Below are 17,526 nucleotides of genomic sequence, written 5' to 3' on the forward strand. Positions count from 1 at the left end.
AAGATATTGATTTCCTTATATCTTTGTATTTGTGCAGTTATTTCTTCAGATTATTTGTACTTAGTAACTTCTGTTGTTGTTTCAGTAAAATCATTCTATTCTAATCAATTTGCAGCACTCATTATAATGACACATTGCGAGAGGTCTCCATGGTTCCGTGCTGTCTACTCACTGCAGATAGTGTCTCTCCAGCCGCTGAGCTGGATACCCTCGGCAGCACAAGCGTGGACATAAGAGGAGACGGCAGCACACATGCAGTCCTCACTCTTCTCACAGTTACAGCTGTCATACATGCAGTTCTGTTGGAAAAGAGTCAACGTGTGTCAAGACTATAACCTCATCACATGAGAGTTTAATGATTTTACTTTGAGATCGTATCCTTCTTAACTAACTTACGGTTTTGTAGGTGTCTGGTCTTATTTCAGAATGGCAAGGGGAGAACACTCCTTTAGGATCTGATAACATGGAACACCAGTGCTGGGCGTATTTCTCTGTGAAAAAGACAGTCATAATTTCAACATAAGCATATAATATCTTATATAACTTTGTTATAATCATTCAACAAGTGATTAATCTATAGGCTTAATAAATATGTACCGTTTTCGATGCTCAAACTGCAGGGGTTTTCAAAGCTAGTCTTGACATCAGGGCAGCTGGCCATGGTCTTCCATGTGTTGGCAAAAGCTACAGCTGTGCCCTCCACCAATCCACTGATGACTCTGAACTCATCTGCCTGAACGTCATTGTAGTTTCCGCAAAGGCCTGTGGAAAATAATTGAAGCCATATGATGCTATTAGATTTTTGTGAATAGAGATACCGAAGAAAAAGCTATGAAACTGATGGATGAATCTGAAGCATACCACAGGTTGTTCCTTTGTAGGATGAGATGGCAGTTATGTAGATCTGCATAACTGGTGAAAGCTGGATCTGAAGTTGAACTCCAAGAGTTGTCTGGATAACAATGTAGAATGAGGAGGGCTTGAAGATGGTCACTTCAGCTGCAATACATGAAATAAATAGAGGGAAACCATCAATGCTTCATCTAGTGAATATAAATGATATGGAGCTCATACACTGATCCACGCTACAATTGAATTTGGCATTACAATGGATTATCTCACCTGTATAGAGTGGGAGCTGAGGAAGAATCTGATTTACAAGAACACTTCCACTTGACTGGACTTGGATCACCTGTGAATTAGATAAGATAATATATTTTATTAAATTCTCATTTGTTTCCATACATAAGCATTTTATGAGATTGCAAATATCCCAGCAATATTTGCCAAATCAGAGCAATTTTAAATAAGGTTATTGTGTGTTTAGACAAAAAGTTTGAGGGACATTTATTTGCAAACCAGTATAATTATCTTAAAGAAGCAGTTTTGTTTGGAAATGAGTTGACAGGTCCTTGTATGATTTTCTCTGAAACATATTTGGAGAGTTGCCTTACGGTGGATCTGCTGGAGAGGGCAAGGGTAACAGCCCTCATACACGTCTCAGTGTCAGTCAACCCACACTTCACAATGTCTCCCAGCACGGTGAATTCAGATCCATTGCATTTCTGAAAGAAACCCAGCATGAGTTTGAAGGCATAAACATGAAATGAGAGTGACTCACTTTAAGATTGACCCCTTTGGACACATCTACGTCAACATATGGCTTGAGGAAAAGCTATTATACTGTAACTCACCTTTGCACTGAAAAGTTCTACTGAATGTTTTCTACTAGTTTCTACTTGCTTTGCTATACTGCACCACATGGACTGACCTTGGTCAGAATGTAAGAGCAGTCCCCATGGAAGGTGTAGGCTTTCCCATCATAGGTGTTGATGTGGGATCCTCCCTCCACAGAGCAGGTCCCAGGACAGTCCTTGTCAGTACAGGCCCACTGACCACCAGCACAGGTGCTAAAGGGAACATTTACAGGCTCATCTCACAACTGCATTCACACAGTATTTGAGAAATATTGATGATATAGTTTCTATAATCACAAGTAGATTTTGGCATGATTCATGAAAATGAGGCATGGGATATGTGATGTTTAAATCAGATGATGTACTTGGCCTACCATTCTTTACAGTTGCTGGTGTAAGATTCTCCAGATTTGTATACTTGTCCATTGTGGACACAGAGGCATTCACTCAATGGAATACAGCCACTGTTGCTGACATCATCAAAAACAGTACCTATTTGGTGAGAGATCAGGCAGAAATTTAAGTCAACATTCAGAAGGATTTTAGTTCCTGCCAGAAAAGTATTTGTTTAAGAGATTGCTAAAACTGCATTCAGTAAGGAGTGTTATTCTAATGTTTACATTACACAGAGAACTGCACTGACTCCAGGAAGTAACTGAGAAAAACATCCATTATTTACTCCTTCCTTTGTCACCTTATTCAGATACTTTGCACATAAAAGACATAATGGGTAAAGGTGTGGTGTTTTCATGATGTGCTTTAGGTTATCTTGTACAACAGAGTTGTAGTGGTGTGGGGGCTGTGCTTTGGCAAAGTGGGTGGGGTTATATCCTGCCTGTTTGGCCGTCTGTCAGTTTCGTCGGGTGGGGCCACAATGTCTCCCGACCCCTCCTGTCTCAGACTCCAGTATTTATGCTGCAGTAGTTTATGTGTCGGGGGCCTAGGGTCAGTGTGTTATATCTGGAGTATTTCTCCTGTCTTATCCAGTGTCCTGTGTGAATTTAAGTATGCTCTCTAATTCTCTCTTTCTTTCTTTCTTTCTTTCTTTCTCTCAGAGGACCTGAGCCCTAGGACCATGCTTCAGGACTATCTGGCCTAATGACTCCTTGCTGTCCCCAGTCCACCTGGCCGTGATGCTGCTCCAGTTTCAACTGTTCTGCCTGCGGCTATGGAACTCTGACCTGTTCACCGGACATGCTACCTGTCCCAGACCTGCTGTTTACAACTCTCTCGAGACAGCAGGAGCAGTAGCGATACTCTGAATGATCGGCTATAAAAAAATTACTCCTGAGTTGCTGACCTGTTGCACCCTCGACAACCACTGTGATTATTAATATTTGACCCTGCTGGTTATCTATGAACATTTGAACATCTTGGCCATGATCTGTTAAAATCTCCACCCGGCACAGCCAGAAGAGGACTGGCCACCTCTCATAGCCTGCTTCCTCTTTAGGTTTCTTCCTAGGTTCTGGCCTTTTTAGGGAGTTCTTCCTAGCCACCATGCTTCTATACCTGCATTGCTTGCTGTTTGGGGTTTTAGGTTGGGTTTCTGTACAGCACTTTGAGATATCAGCTAATGTAAGATACATTTGATTTGATTTGATTTGAACCTATGTGGTACCTAGAGGACAGAAGCACCCGTCTGTACAGTGGTCTTCACACAACTGGCTGGCCTCTGGGTTGGAGCAGGTGTCAACACAGGGACTTCCACACTCCTGGTGCTCCATGTTGTAGGGGCATATCTTATCTGAGAAAATAAACATTGTGATTAACAGTTTCCTTAAAATGTATTGTGAACATGATCATTTAGTGTTTGGTGGGCATGTTGGAGAGTATCTGCATACTTACAGCAGAACTGTTCAGTCCTCCATTGCTGGGGCTTCCCCCCTGCATGAACACACTGACGGGAGTACTCTGAGATGGTGTTGCACAGGCAGAAGGAGTTGGTGCTGTTATCACAGTGGCACAGGTCTGCAAGGCAGGTCTTGATGAAGGCGTCCATATCCAAATAATTAGTGCAGCTACTGAAAGCTGCACTGGAGAACAGCTGCTGACAGAATTCCTACAAATAGAGACAAACCACAAAAGGTTACTATATAGAAAACATTTGTTGGATCACATGGAATAATTGCTATTTCTAAATTCTATTAACATTGTTTTGTATTCTTCTTCTGTGGTGTGAAATGAAATACCTCATCTCCACAACTCTCCACAGAAGTTAGTGTAGGCTCCTCACAGACTTCCAGAGGGCCATCCAGTTTCCAGAGGTTTCCATAGTCAGAGCTAGAGAGTTCCCCACCTGCAACAACACAAACATTGACAATTAGCTTTTCCACCTACAGTATGTAATGTAGTTAAATTTCAATAGTTTGGTCAGATTTGTTTTTACCATTGATGATGAACTCGTTGTATGTTTGGACTTCATTGAAGTCACCACACAGTCCGCAGGTCTGGTTTCTGTACTTCTCGTTCATTTCAATCTGTAGAATGACCAGGCGCAAGGTGTTGAAAAAAATGTCATCCTGTTCAGCACCATTCACGTGTTCAGTCTGGGCTATCCTCCATGTTTATAACCTATCTTTTCGTTAGTCTTATATTAGAGAGTGACAGAAAATGTCATTCAAATCTACAAATATTTGCAAACACTTCATCAAATAAACATTGGAACATTAGCCTGTATGTGTATAGGGTATACATCTTCACATATCCTGTTAATTCATCCTCGTTCTTCAGGTAATTCTGCCTTTCAATGTTAATATTTTAGGAGGGGAGTAGACAGTGCTTCAACCAACAAGGTGCAGCCAAAAATAGGTGTCTCTCATTCACGATCAACTCCTAATCATTGCAAATGATGACAATGTTACACTTTTTATCTAAAGAAAAATGTAACATTATTAACTAATCAACCATTGAAGAGGAAAATTAGAAATGCAGGTATTTTACCATTAGGGAGTCATCCTTGTTCCAAACAGCAACCAGCCCCAGTTTGGCTACGACCTTCACATTGGATGTAGTCTTCACGATGCTGACTCCAGACAAGCTGAACGGCAGGGTCACCCTTCGGGAGGAAGATGATGTTTAAAGGTCATCCAATACATTATGATTATAAGTATTATTAAATTCAAGAATGTAGCACATAAAATCCCCAAGAGAGGTGCTTGCAGAATGGCGAATCAGTCAAATGACAGGGAAACTCACGTCTGCCCATTGACCACAACACCACCCTTGGAAAGCTCCACCACTACACCATCCAGCTTCATGGTGATCTTGCTAATGGTGGGCTGGTTGTCCACCACCTGCCGCCTCATCTGGATGTTGAAAGCTTCATAGCTGCTCTTACACAGTGAGGTCACAACATGGTTGCAGGTGGAGGGGAGCTGGAAAAAGTCCCCGTCGAAGGTCTTGAAATGGTAGTTACCCCATGTGCTGCAGACCTGGTCATTGTGTGAGGCATTCACTCCTGAAGGACAAGGAATACAAATGTCAGTTCCATCTTAGCGTATTGATGGATACCCAGTCATTTATTCGGTGTGCATTCGGTCAGAGATTTACCTGAAAGTGTGGGTATCGTTGTGATCATTGTCGGGATGATTGTTACACTCGTGGTGGGGTTCACTGAAAAAAAGCAATTCATGAGTATTTTACAATATTATATGAACATTCCGGATGGAATTCAATCATTGCAGATTTAGATTGTTGCAATGAAGTGTATTTGAAGTGTATTTGATTTGCACAGCAGTATGTCCAGACGAAGGGACATTTGAGGAATGATGTGACCCATTCAATATTGACAGCGAACCTAAGGCTCCATTCAATCCGTATCGCCAAAGTTCAGTGCTATCGTGCAATTTAAATTTAAAGGGAATGTTCCTGCATTTGCGGATTCTTCTGTGCCTGAACCACAGTACTTTGATGCTCTATGAATTGCATAGGTGTGGTCAAAGCCTTTGGACAGCTCAGCCCTGGCTGACAGGTCCTCCGACAAATAAAACGAACCTGAAGCTTCCTTAATCAAGTGTCATCTGCTTTGTAAACTAAACACATTGAATTCCGATGACTGTTCAGTTCCTACTTTACATATTTAGGCATCAGATGTTTTCTGTCAGTATTATTTGAGTTATATCAGACATTTGACATACTTACCACAACTGTTATTTTAAAGATATACACTTGAGTTTTGTCTGTATTCTGTTCTTGTTTTTGTTCCTGATCAAAAAATAATAATCTAAAGTACCAACACACACCCAGTGGGTGGAGTGCTTCATGTATTTATAACACTATAAACTATGCTGCAACCACTCATGATAACAATCACTAATGATACCGATTTCTAAAAGGTTATAGAATTTTCACCACAAATATGTAACATTTTCAAATTTAGACAGAAACAATCTCATAAACAATCTCATGCACTGAGGCTAAGAAACACTGTCACCACCGATAAATATGCGATAATTGAGAATTTCAATAAGCATTTTTCTACGGCTGGCCATGCTTTCCACCTGGGTACCACTACCCCGGTCAACAGCCCTGCACCCTTCAATTCAACTTGCCCAAGCCTCCATCATTTCTCCTTCACCCAAATCCAGATAGCTGATGTTCTGAAAGAGCTGCAGAATCTGGACCCCTACAAATCAGCAGGGCTAGACAATCTGGACCCTCTCTTCCTAAAATTATCAGCCAAAATTGTTGCAATCCCTATTACTATTTCGTTCAACCTGTCTTTCGTATTGTCTGAGATCCCCAAAGATTGGAAAGCTGCCGCGGTCATCCCCCTCTTCAAAGGCACTCTATGGAGGTGTTACAGGGCTCAATCCTCGGGCCGACTCTTTTCTCTGTATACATCAATGAAGTCGCTCTTGCTGCTGGTGATTCTCTGATCCACCTCTACGCAGACGACACCATTCGGTATACTTCTGGCCCTTCTTTGGACACTGTGTTAACTAACCTTCAGACGAGCTTCAATGCCATACAACTCTCATTCCGTGGCCTCCAACTGCTCTTAAATGCAAGCAAAACTAAATGCATGCTTTTCAACCGATCGCAGCCCATACCTACCCACCCGTCCAGCATCACTACTCTGGATGGTTCTGACATAGAATATGTGGACAACTACAAATACCTAGGTGTCTGGTTAGACTGTAAATTCTCCTTCCAGACACACATTAAGCATCTTCAATCCAAAATTCTATCTAGAATAGGTTTCCAATTTCGCAACAAAGCATCCTTCACTCATGCTGACAAACATACCCTTGTAAAACTGACTATCCTACCAATCCTTGACTTCGGCGATGTCATTTACAAAAATAGCCTCCAACACTCTCCTCAACAAATTGGATGCAGACTATCACAGTGCCATCTATTTTGTCACCAAAGCCCCATATACTACCCACCACTGCGACCTGTATGCTCTCGTTGGCTGGCCCTCGCTTCATATCCGTCGCCAAACCCACTGGCTCCAGGTCATCTATAAGTCGTTGCTAGGTAAAGTCCCGTCTTATCTCAGCTTACTGGTCACCATAGCAGCACCCACCCGCAGCACATGCTCCAGCAGGCATATTTCACTGGTCACCCCCAAAGCCAATTCTTCCTTCGGCCGCCTTTACCTCCAGTTCTCTGCTGCCAATGACTGGAACAAACTGCAAAAATCACTGAAGCTGGAGACTCATATCTCCCTCACTAGCTTTAAGCACCAGCTGTCAGAGCAGCTCACAGATCACTGTGAGCACCTGTACTTAGCCAATCTGTAAATAGCCCATCCAACTACCTCATCACCATATTGTTATTTATTTTATATATTTTGCTCCTTTGCACCCCAGTACCACTACTTACACACTCATCTTCTGCACATCTATCACCCCAGTGTTTAATTTGCCATACTGTAATAATTTCGCCACTATGGCCTATTTATTGCCTCACCCCCTTATCCTACCTCATTTGCACACACTGTATATAGACTTTCTCTATTGTATTATTGACTGTATGTTTGTTTTTTCCCTGTGTAACTCTATGTTGTTGTTTGTGTCGCACTGCTTTGCTCTCTCTTGGCCAGGTCTCAGTTGTAAATGAAAACTTGTTCTCAACTAGCCTACCTGGTTAAATAAAGGTGAAAATGTATATTTTTTTAAATAAACAAATGTGTATAAGGAACAGAACTAGGATGAAAACTTAAATGAATAATGTAATCATATGATCGTAGGAAATGTGTATGCTGCCCTAAAGCAGAAAAAAGGAAAACTGTTATGATTGAGTAAAAACTGTTACTGTATGCCTACTGTTGAATTCTTCAAAAGGCATGTATAATACATGAAATAACTTTTCTGTGTGTTAGTACATTTCTGAATAGCTAACACATTATTTTTGATAATGAGATTTTACATTGTATATATATATAAATATATATATATATATATATATATATATATATAAAGAGAGAGAGAGAGAGAGAGAGAGAGAGAGAGAGAGAGAGAGAGAGAGAGAGAGAGAGAGAGAGAGAGAGAGAGAGAATATGAAAGTCACCTTCCCTTCTGATTTAGGCTAATGAATGAATATTCTACCAACCTGTTTGTGTTGATTTGATCAGTAGTACCAGGCATATCAGCCTCCATATCGGTGTATCCTTGGTTGTCCCCATGGTGATCCTGTGGGTAGTGAACAGGTCCTGCACAGGTGATATGAGAGAGGTGCTTAGGATGGATCTGGTTTTTATAAACACCTGTATTTGAGGAGGGGCCTTAAAGGTTAACACAAAGGTGGGGCCACAGGTTAAACATGACTCAATGATGACTTTAAGACTTGAATGTTCTGTCTTATGAGGTTTTTGAGTACATTAAGCATGGACATTTACATACAGATTTAGCTATTTTCATTAAGTATTCTATTATTGGGATTAGTTGTGTACCCATATTGTTATTATAAACTCAGGGGGTTCATAATGTCTTTTATAATAGACCTACTGTAACGGTTTTCGTTGGTGGAAGAAGGTGAGGACCAAAGCGCAGCGTTATTTAATAGAACAGAACACTGAATGACAAAAACAACAAGAGACCGAAATGAAACCAAAACAGTTCTGTCTGGTGCAGACACAAAACAGAAAACAAACACCCACAACCAAAATGGGGAAAACAGGCTACCTAAGTATGATTCTCAGTCAGAGACAACGAACGACACCTGCCTCTGATTGAGAACCATACTAGGCCAAACACATAGAAATATAATAATATAGAAAAAGGACATAGACTACCCACCCCAACTCACACCCTGAACAACCTAACACAAAGACATAAAAAAAGGAACTGAGGTGACCCCTACACATCTATATTGCACAAGAGAAGTTACTTAGTCTTATGTGATTTCCTTTTTTACAAGGAGAGGTGTCTTCCTTCCTCATTCAGTATCTATCTCAGGCAGCATCTCCACTCCAGTGGTTTAAGCATTTGGTATTGTATTAGGATCCCCATTATCCCAAAAGCAGCAGATACTCCTCCTCAGGTTCACAATACATGCTTTATCTTTATGTAATGTAGATTTTAATGTATAATTACAGATACATTCATCATAAGTAGTGAGATTTGCTAGAACAAAAATGTGCATCTCCATGGCCATCCCAAACTCTGGCAATGTATAACAGATGAATAATACATTCATCCACTTTATTGGCTCAGTATCTTGAGCACACATTGTCCAAATGCAAACATTTGTCTCTCTGCTGTTGCTCAAAGGAGTAATCCAACTAATTGTATTCATAGTTGGTATTCATAGGCTGGTGTGACTCACCAAGCTGATCCAGGAACTGCATCCTGATAAAAAAAAAATGATCCATTGTTTTCAAATAATTGGTACACTGATGTGAAGAAATTCACAACTATTATAATTTTAATCACTTCAGATTTCTTATATGGCCAATAAGTCTATGAATAGTATCAACCTACTCTTTTTGTTTTAAAAATGTTAATTCAACAGGACTGACTAGTTGGGAGTATGTGCTACAAACGCCCTATGCTGTTGCAAAATTAACATATGTGTTTAGTTGCATATCTACGTTTTCCAAATTTCTGTTTGAAAATGTAACATTCATTTTTTTGTCAAACCATCCCTGTTCAATTGGTGGTTGTCATTTTAAGGCGTATGGTTATTAAGTTCAGACACACTAAGCATACATTTAAGCCTAAACATCTTGGAAATATGCTCCATTTTCTTTTACTAAACATAAATATCACACTAATCGACCAAAAAGTAAACATTTTACTAAAAACCCATTAAAGAAGTTTGCTCTACCTGTATGCCTGTAACGGAGATGCAGTGAGTCTGGAAGCAGGTGCAGTTGGTGAGTTTAATAATAACGAAAATGGAGAGATACAAAACAAAATAAGTGTCTGGATAAGAAAACAGAACCAATACTGCTTGATGAGTGAGGCTACAGAGTGCTAGATAAAGGGGAAGTAGTCAAGATAGTGATGAAGTTCAGGTGTGCATAATGATGAGGCGCAGGTGTGCGTAATGGTTGCCAGGACCAGTGGTCCAGGGGGATGCCGGCCAGGGGGACGGCCCCAAAGGCAAGGAGCAGGCTGGTCCGGGCGGCGAAGGTGGAAATCTCGGGATCTAGAATATCGTCCACCAGGACCCAACACCGCTCCTCTGGACCGTACTCCTCCCAGTCCACCAGATACTGGAGCCAGCCCCCATGACGTCAGGAATCCAGGAGGGATCTGATGGCACAGGCAGGGCTCCCCTCGATGTCCAGGGGAGGTGGTGGGGTGTCATGGGGGACGGCATCAGCCAAGGGACCAGAAACCAACGGCCTGAGGGAAACATGAATAAGGATGAGATTTGGTAGTTAGTGAGGAGCTGTAACCTATGTCACCTTGTTGAGAACCTTAAACAACACAACCTGGGGGCTCAGCTTCATACAGGGCAGGCGGAGTGGGAGGTTCCTGGTGGAGAGCCAGACGCGAACACGGGAGCCTCAATGCAATGGTGATCCGCCTGCTCCTTTTGGCGGCGAATGGCGTGCTGGAGCCTCACCTGTGCATCATTCCAAACGTCCTCCGTGCGCCTGAACCCTCATCTACTGCAGGAGCTTCGATCTGGCTCGGGGTCCACGGAGCCAGGGCTGGCTGGTATCCCAGAACACATTGGAAGGCAGTCGGCCCGGTGGAGGATTGAGGCGATGAATTGTGGGCGTATTCTGCCCAGGAAAGGAATTGGGCCCACACCCCCTGCCGGTCCTGGCAGTGACTCCTCAGGAACCTCCCCAGCTCTTGGTTCATCCTCTCCACCTGCCTGTTAGACTAAGAAGTAAGGCTGACGATGACCCCCAGCTTCTCCGGAAGATCAGTGCTTGAAGACCTCCTGGAACAGTGCTTCAGCAACCTGGAGAGTGGCAGGGAGACCAGAGAGAGGGATAAAACAGCAGGATTTAGAGAATCTGTCCACAACCACCAAAATGGTGGTGAAACAACCAGAGGGTATATCAGTGACAAAAATCAGTAGACAGATGAGACCATGTACACTGAGGCACGGGAAGGGGAAGAGGTTTCCCTGCTGGAGCGTGCCAAGGAGATTTAGTTTGAGCACATACGGAACAGGAGTTGACATTGCGAGTGATGGCCTGCGCCAAGGTGGGCCACCAGTAGTTTCCAGAGATTGCTGTACATCCAGGTATCACCTGCACTATTCAACGACAGCTGTGCATACCCAGGTCCACAGCCAATCCATTATCCCCGTGGGAACATAGGTGTGCTCAGGAGGATAGGTAGCAGGTGCGGGTTCCCTTTCGAGGGCCTGGCGAATGTCCACATCTATGTCCCAGAGCATGGGGCATATGACTCAAGTGGGTGGAATTATGGGTGCACTCAGGACAGGACCCTCTCCCGAATTGAAGAGACGGGACAGGGCATTGATGTTCTTTGAAGCTGGGCAATATGTCAGAGTGAAGTTGACTCTAGTGAAGGGCCCACCTTGCTTGGCACAGATTCAGCCGCCTCGCTGTCCGTATGTACTCAAGGTTCTGATGGTCAGGATGCACTGATGATAAGAAAGGAAAGGTTTTCTTGATGTAGGGACTCCACGGTAAGGGTGAGTGGTGCTGTGATGTGTGTGATAGTCCCGGATCCCAGTGGTCCACTATCCAGCACTTGAATCGGACAAGGAGGGGAAAGGTGATGTTCAGGGAGGAGGCAACGACCGGAGTCCAATATAGCTGTAGAAACAACACGAGGGACAGGCAGCCAGTGAAATTGATACTAGAAAGGGTTTGGCGGAAAGTGATGGAATACTCACGCCTAACCCAGGAGTTGGATGATCATGGGGCTGTCCCTCTGCTCTCGTGAACCCTGGGTTGGAACATATCAAAAGCCATTGAAGCTGGTGCCCCTCCTGACCGCAATAGGGACAGAGCCAAAGCTGTCTCCGACACCGTCACTCAGCTGTGGGGAGGTGTGTGGCCCCTACCTCCATTGGTTCAGGCTCTGACTCAGTGGTCAACGGAGGAAGGAGAGAGGCAATAGAGGTGCCGACGCTCCCAAAGGAGGTTATCCAGACGGATAGCCATCGCGATGCGTGCATCCAAGGAGAGGGTGTCGTCTTGGTATGCCAACTCCGTCTGGACCTCTTCGCTCAGTCCTCTCCTCCCCCTCTACCCTCCAGTGGATGATCGAAGAAACTTCTGAACAGAGCCATGAACCTCTCATAGGAACCCAGCTCCTTCTCTCCCAGACTGCCGTAGCCCACTCCAATGCCTGTCCGGTCAGCAGGGAAATAACCATGGTAACCTTGGACCTCTCAGCGGTGAGGGCTCCCATCTGACGGACGATATAGAGGGAGCACTGGAATAGAAAGCCACAGGCTTTAGATGGAGTCCTGTCATATTTGTCTGGGAGGAAGAATCAGGAGTCTCTGACCTGGGCGGGGGCACTGGATAGGCTGGGGTACTGGCTCGCTGAGTCGACTCATGGTAGAGAATCCTACTCTAGTTGGAGGGGACGCCCCTCTGGTAATGCCAAGCCGTTGAAGAATGCGGAGGACCTCATCCATAGCCGTCCCCAGTGTCGCCATCTGGTCGTGGTGTTGGCGAAGTAGGTGTCCCTGTTCACCGACCATCTGGGCGATGTCTAGATTACCTGCTGCTTCCATTTGCTGAGGTAGTATTCTGTAATGGAGATGCAGGGAGTCTGGAAGCAGGTGCTAGATAAAGGGGAAGTAGTGATGAAGTCCAGGTGTGCATAATGATGGTTGCCAGGTGTGCGTAATGATGGGTTGCCAAGACCGGTGGTTAGTAAACCGGCGACGTCGAGCGCCAGAGCGGGAGAAGGGGTGACAATGCCTATCCATATTTTATTTTACATTGACACTAATTTATTTTACCAACATTGTACAGGTAACTGACAAAATAAGGGAAACACTTGAGTAATTGAGGGACACAAAGTATATTGAAAGCAGGTGCTTCCAAACAGGTGTGATTCCTAAGTTAATTAAGCAATTAACATTCCACCTTGCTTACGGTCATGTGTGTATGTGTGTGTGTGTGTGTGTGTCAGTCAACAGATCTCAACCCAATTGAACACGTGTCGGAGATTCTAGAGTGGAGCCTGAGACAGTGCTTTCCACCACCATCAACAAAACACCAAATTATGGAATTTGGCATGATATAAATGTTGTTGCGTCCCTCCAATAAAGTTCCAGACACTTGTAGAATCTATGCAAGGTGCATTGAACCGGTTCTGGCAGCTCATGGTGGCCCAATGCCCTATTAAGACACTTTATGTTGGTGTTTCCTTCACTTTAGCAGTTCTGTGTTCAAACCAAGCAAAATACTACTTGGTTTTCCTGTGATGAATGTAACACATGACATGAAATATTGTACCGTCAGTTGATCAACATCTGTTGAAGAATTGCCTTTTTTAAATTAAATCAATCATCTAACTTGCCTAGTTTTTTTTTACCCATTGCTGACAGAGCCGACCTATGTGTGAAATGATCATATCTGCATATGATTATGTCTACATTAATCTGCTATAGGGTTGAATCTGTTGCATGTTTGCAGGTTAATACGTTTCGTATTTGACCCATCTTTACATTGGACAATGGGATATTCATAGTGGTCAATCTGGAATTCAGACAGAGCTCAAACCTCATTAATCCAAATTGTATTACAATGTACTGATTTATGACTGATAATTGGCCCAGCCTTTAAATGTCTTTCACGCTGCCTAGGCTATGTCATATGCCACATGTGGTTTCTTTCCTAACAAAGCCTTCACTGAATAGCCTATCCATCCCTCCCCACCCATCTCCACCTAGGTCTTGCCAGTGGCTGTGTGCGGCTTCACCTTACCCAAAGACTTCAACAATGTTTGATGATTTTAGCAGCTCTGGGTTGCGTATTTGACTGCTATATCGTCACAGCTACACTTGTTTTTTGTATAGAACCATTATTACACAAGCTCTGGGTAAATAGATTGAGGTTGAGAGTAAACTCAATTCAGCATACAGAATTAATATTATACAGTGCAAGTTGATGAGCACTTTGAATAACTCAAACAAACTGTGATGATTTATGGGTGACAGCTTAATGTTAAGTGTAACTAAAGGTTAGATTGAGGTAAATTGATACAGGAACCTTTATGTAAAAGTAAGTGTAATATTAAAACATGTTGAATAAAGTGGGAGAAATGACTATTAACGATTAACTATCCAGGGTGGAGCACACAGTTGAGCAACATATGTTTACTGTTTATTGGCTATATAGGCTAGTAAAGAGAAGTTCCCCAACAACACTACTGTATGTTTAAAAAATAGAAAAAAATACATTATCTTGTTTATTTGACCATTATATTATTTCATGGGTATTTTACTGTCCCTGATCTAATTATGTTATACATATGACCTACTTTCTGTGAGCTCAGAGTTCCTTTTTGATGACTTGGCAGCAAGTATACAGTGCCTGGAGCTGGGTAAAACTAATAAACAGTCCTAGTATTATGGCCTTTGGGCAATGGGGTCCCTACTAAGTTGACCCTACCTGTTCTACTGCTTACTTTTAATCTCACAGGAATGTTGTTTACCTTCTTAGGTGGGACTTTCAATGTTGATTCAGCGTCAATACAATTATTGATCTAGTTACAAATGAAATGTATATCTAATCCACCGTGACCCTATGGCACCTCAAGGCATAACCTTCTAAATATCTGTCATGTCCTGTCCATGACTTTGATTGAAATCGATGTTATGTTTGTCAAGTGCCTTGACTGGGGTGGTCTATTGAAGGGCCCATTATTCCATAATCCATCATTCTGTTTCAGGTAAGGGATTTCAAGAAACTTTAGAGAGTACTTCTCATTTAAGATAATTTGCCAGATAGTTATTGTCACTCACAGGTAGGCAATCTTCTGGGTGGAAGTCAAGGGCACACGGTCTTAGCCTCAATTGGGATGAGTTGGCCCATAATCTTTACGCACTCAAACTTGAGACACTTGTCTCCAGATGGTATCCAGACGGAACCAGGTTGTTGAGGTGAGAATATGAAAGATATCAACAGGAGATTCTTCAAATGATGTAAGATAAGATATACTATATCATTGCTAAGATAGTGATTTTGCATAACACTTTATTACTATAGTAATATTAAATGTTGGTGTTTTTAAATAATCGAATGAAATAGGACTGATAAATTGTATATACAATTTGGGAATCTGTGAGAGATAAATAATGCTGCCTGATGCTATTTTACCTGAATAGTGTGTGTGGTATTATCTGGCAGCATAACCACACAGCTTGTCTGTACACACTTCCCATAACGCTGCCCAGGAACGGCTTGATGATCATAGCCCTGAAAGGAAGAAGACAGACCAGAGAGGAGAAAACCTTTATGATCTCTGTCATACCAATGTGTGATCCTGGTAACTCAAAAGTAATTACACGTATTCAGTAGTTGCCCAATAGTGGACACAGGAATCAGGCTTATTACAATATTTTGAAATTGCTAAGAACTCATCAAATATTAGACTAAGTTGGTTAAATTACATATGAGGCTAAAGTGTGTAGATGTGTCAATAGAGATCACATACCTGCTGGCAGTGAGTGTCACATTCAGTAGTTTGACACTCAATGATATGTAGATGGCTTTGGGCATCCACACTGTCACCACACACACAATTCTTACACTTGTCCCCAGGAACATTGGCACCAGGCTGGAATGAGAAAATGCAATATTTCAATGGAAAATGTATAAATTGATTTATTTTTGTTTAATATCTAATCTAATACATGTCTAACCTCATAAAAGGATTGCAAAAAAATATTGTTGGCACCTAGATAAATGCCTATAATTGTTTAATGGAGGGTTTAAATTAGTTTTAGTTTGACTTCATTTTTTATTAATTTATGCAAGTAAAATAACATTGTCCTCTTATCATAAGTTAAGTTCAAAATTGGTGATAGTGTAGAAGTGGTGGGACTGGCAAAAATGAGCATGGCATAGAATGCATTCTCATCTGATATTCAGTGTTGTTAAACACACAGACATCCATTGGCACTGTGGGGCAAAGAACATGGATAATCATTCAATACTGCAACTAACATGTTGGGATTTCTATGGTATGCACACACACATTACATATACATGCACACTCAAGCACATGCAAACTCATACTCACTGCATTGATACGTTGGGCAGCAGACTCCCATAGTTGCCTCTGTCTCGAATCCGACTGGATTCGCATCGTGTGACATCACACTCTGTTTGGAAAGAAACAACTATTGTTTTAAAAAATATGCAAGTGGCCACATTGGTTGGGTATGTTAGGTAGTCACCAAAAATATAAATGTTTTTACAGAGTTGTTCCAAAGCCCCCATAAAGAGCATATTATCCAAAGAAGTCACTCACCGCATTTGTCCTTTTGACAACAGTCAACGGTTTCTACGACCTTAACTTGGCCCTCCTGATCACAGGTGAGAGGAGGCTGATGTTGGCATGCCACCGGCTGGCACTGGATTTCCAGACTGTATGGGTCACACACACACTCCTGGCAGTTGCTCACCCAGGTCTCATTAGCCTGCAATGAGGAATATTTTAAGCACATCAAGGTTTGTATGGACACTACCAAATCAAATCAAATCTAATTTTATTTGTCACATACACATGGTTAGCAGATGTTAATGCGAGTGTAGCGAAATGCTTGTGCTTCTAGTTCCGACAATGCAGTAATAACCAACAAGTAATCTAGCTAACAATTCCAAAACTACTACCTTATAGACACAAGTGTAAGGGGATAAAGAATATGTACATAAATATATATGAGTGAGTGATGGTACAGAGCGGCATAGGCAAGATACAGTAGATGGTATTGAGTGCAGTATATACATATGAGATGAGTATGTAAACAAAGTGGCATAGTTAAAGTGGCTAGTGATACATGTATTACATAAAGATGCAGTAGATGATATAGAGTACAGTATATACAGTGCCTTGCGAAAGTATTCGGCCCCCTTGAACTTTGCGACCTTTTGCCACATTTCAGGCTTCAAACATAAAGATATAAAACTGTATTTTTTTGTGAAGAATCAACAACAAGTGGGACACAATCATGAAGTGGAACGACATTTATTGGATATTTCAAACTTTTTTAACAAATCAAAAACTGAAAAATTGGGCGTGCAAAATTATTCAGCCCCTTTACTTTCAGTGCAGCAAACTCTCTCCAGAAGTTCAGTGAGGATCTCTGAATGATCCAATGTTGACCTAAATGACTAATGATGATAAATACAATCCACCTGTGTGTAATCAAGTCTCCGTATAAATGCACCTGCACTGTGATAGTCTCAGAGGTC

The 17,526-nt window shown here is 42.2% G+C and overlaps 2 protein-coding genes across 2 annotated transcripts in view; both read right to left on the reverse strand.

Annotated features, from left to right (window-relative positions):
* The window catches only part of LOC116352997 (mucin-2-like), a 25,588-nt gene extending 24,592 nt beyond the window's left edge, over nt 1-996 (reverse strand). Inside the window, exons 1-4 of the mRNA XM_031812717.1 lie at nt 862-996; nt 598-762; nt 397-491; nt 173-299 (exon numbers count right to left, since the gene is read on the reverse strand). Of these exons, the coding sequence (XP_031668577.1) occupies nt 173-299; nt 397-491; nt 598-762; nt 862-910 (436 nt within the window). The 5' untranslated portion in view covers nt 911-996. The remainder of the gene's footprint in view (nt 1-172; nt 300-396; nt 492-597; nt 763-861) is intronic.
* Nucleotides 991-5,312, reverse strand: LOC109874763 (mucin-5AC-like). Its single transcript, XM_031815841.1, has 9 exons — nt 4,896-5,312; nt 4,641-4,755; nt 4,087-4,177; nt 3,890-3,996; nt 3,546-3,759; nt 3,336-3,444; nt 1,772-1,910; nt 1,455-1,565; nt 991-999 (listed from the first exon to the last, which is right to left on the reverse strand). The coding sequence occupies exons 1-9, from the start codon at nt 5,003-5,005 to the stop codon at nt 991-993; spliced, it is 1,005 nt and encodes a 334-aa protein (XP_031671701.1). The 5' UTR covers nt 5,006-5,312.
* Nucleotides 5,313-17,526: the final 12,214 nt, after the last annotated feature.

The sequence above is a fragment of the Oncorhynchus kisutch genome, linkage group LG3 (genome assembly GCF_002021735.2).
Source record: "Oncorhynchus kisutch isolate 150728-3 linkage group LG3, Okis_V2, whole genome shotgun sequence".
Lineage (NCBI taxonomy): Eukaryota > Metazoa > Chordata > Actinopteri > Salmoniformes > Salmonidae > Oncorhynchus > Oncorhynchus kisutch.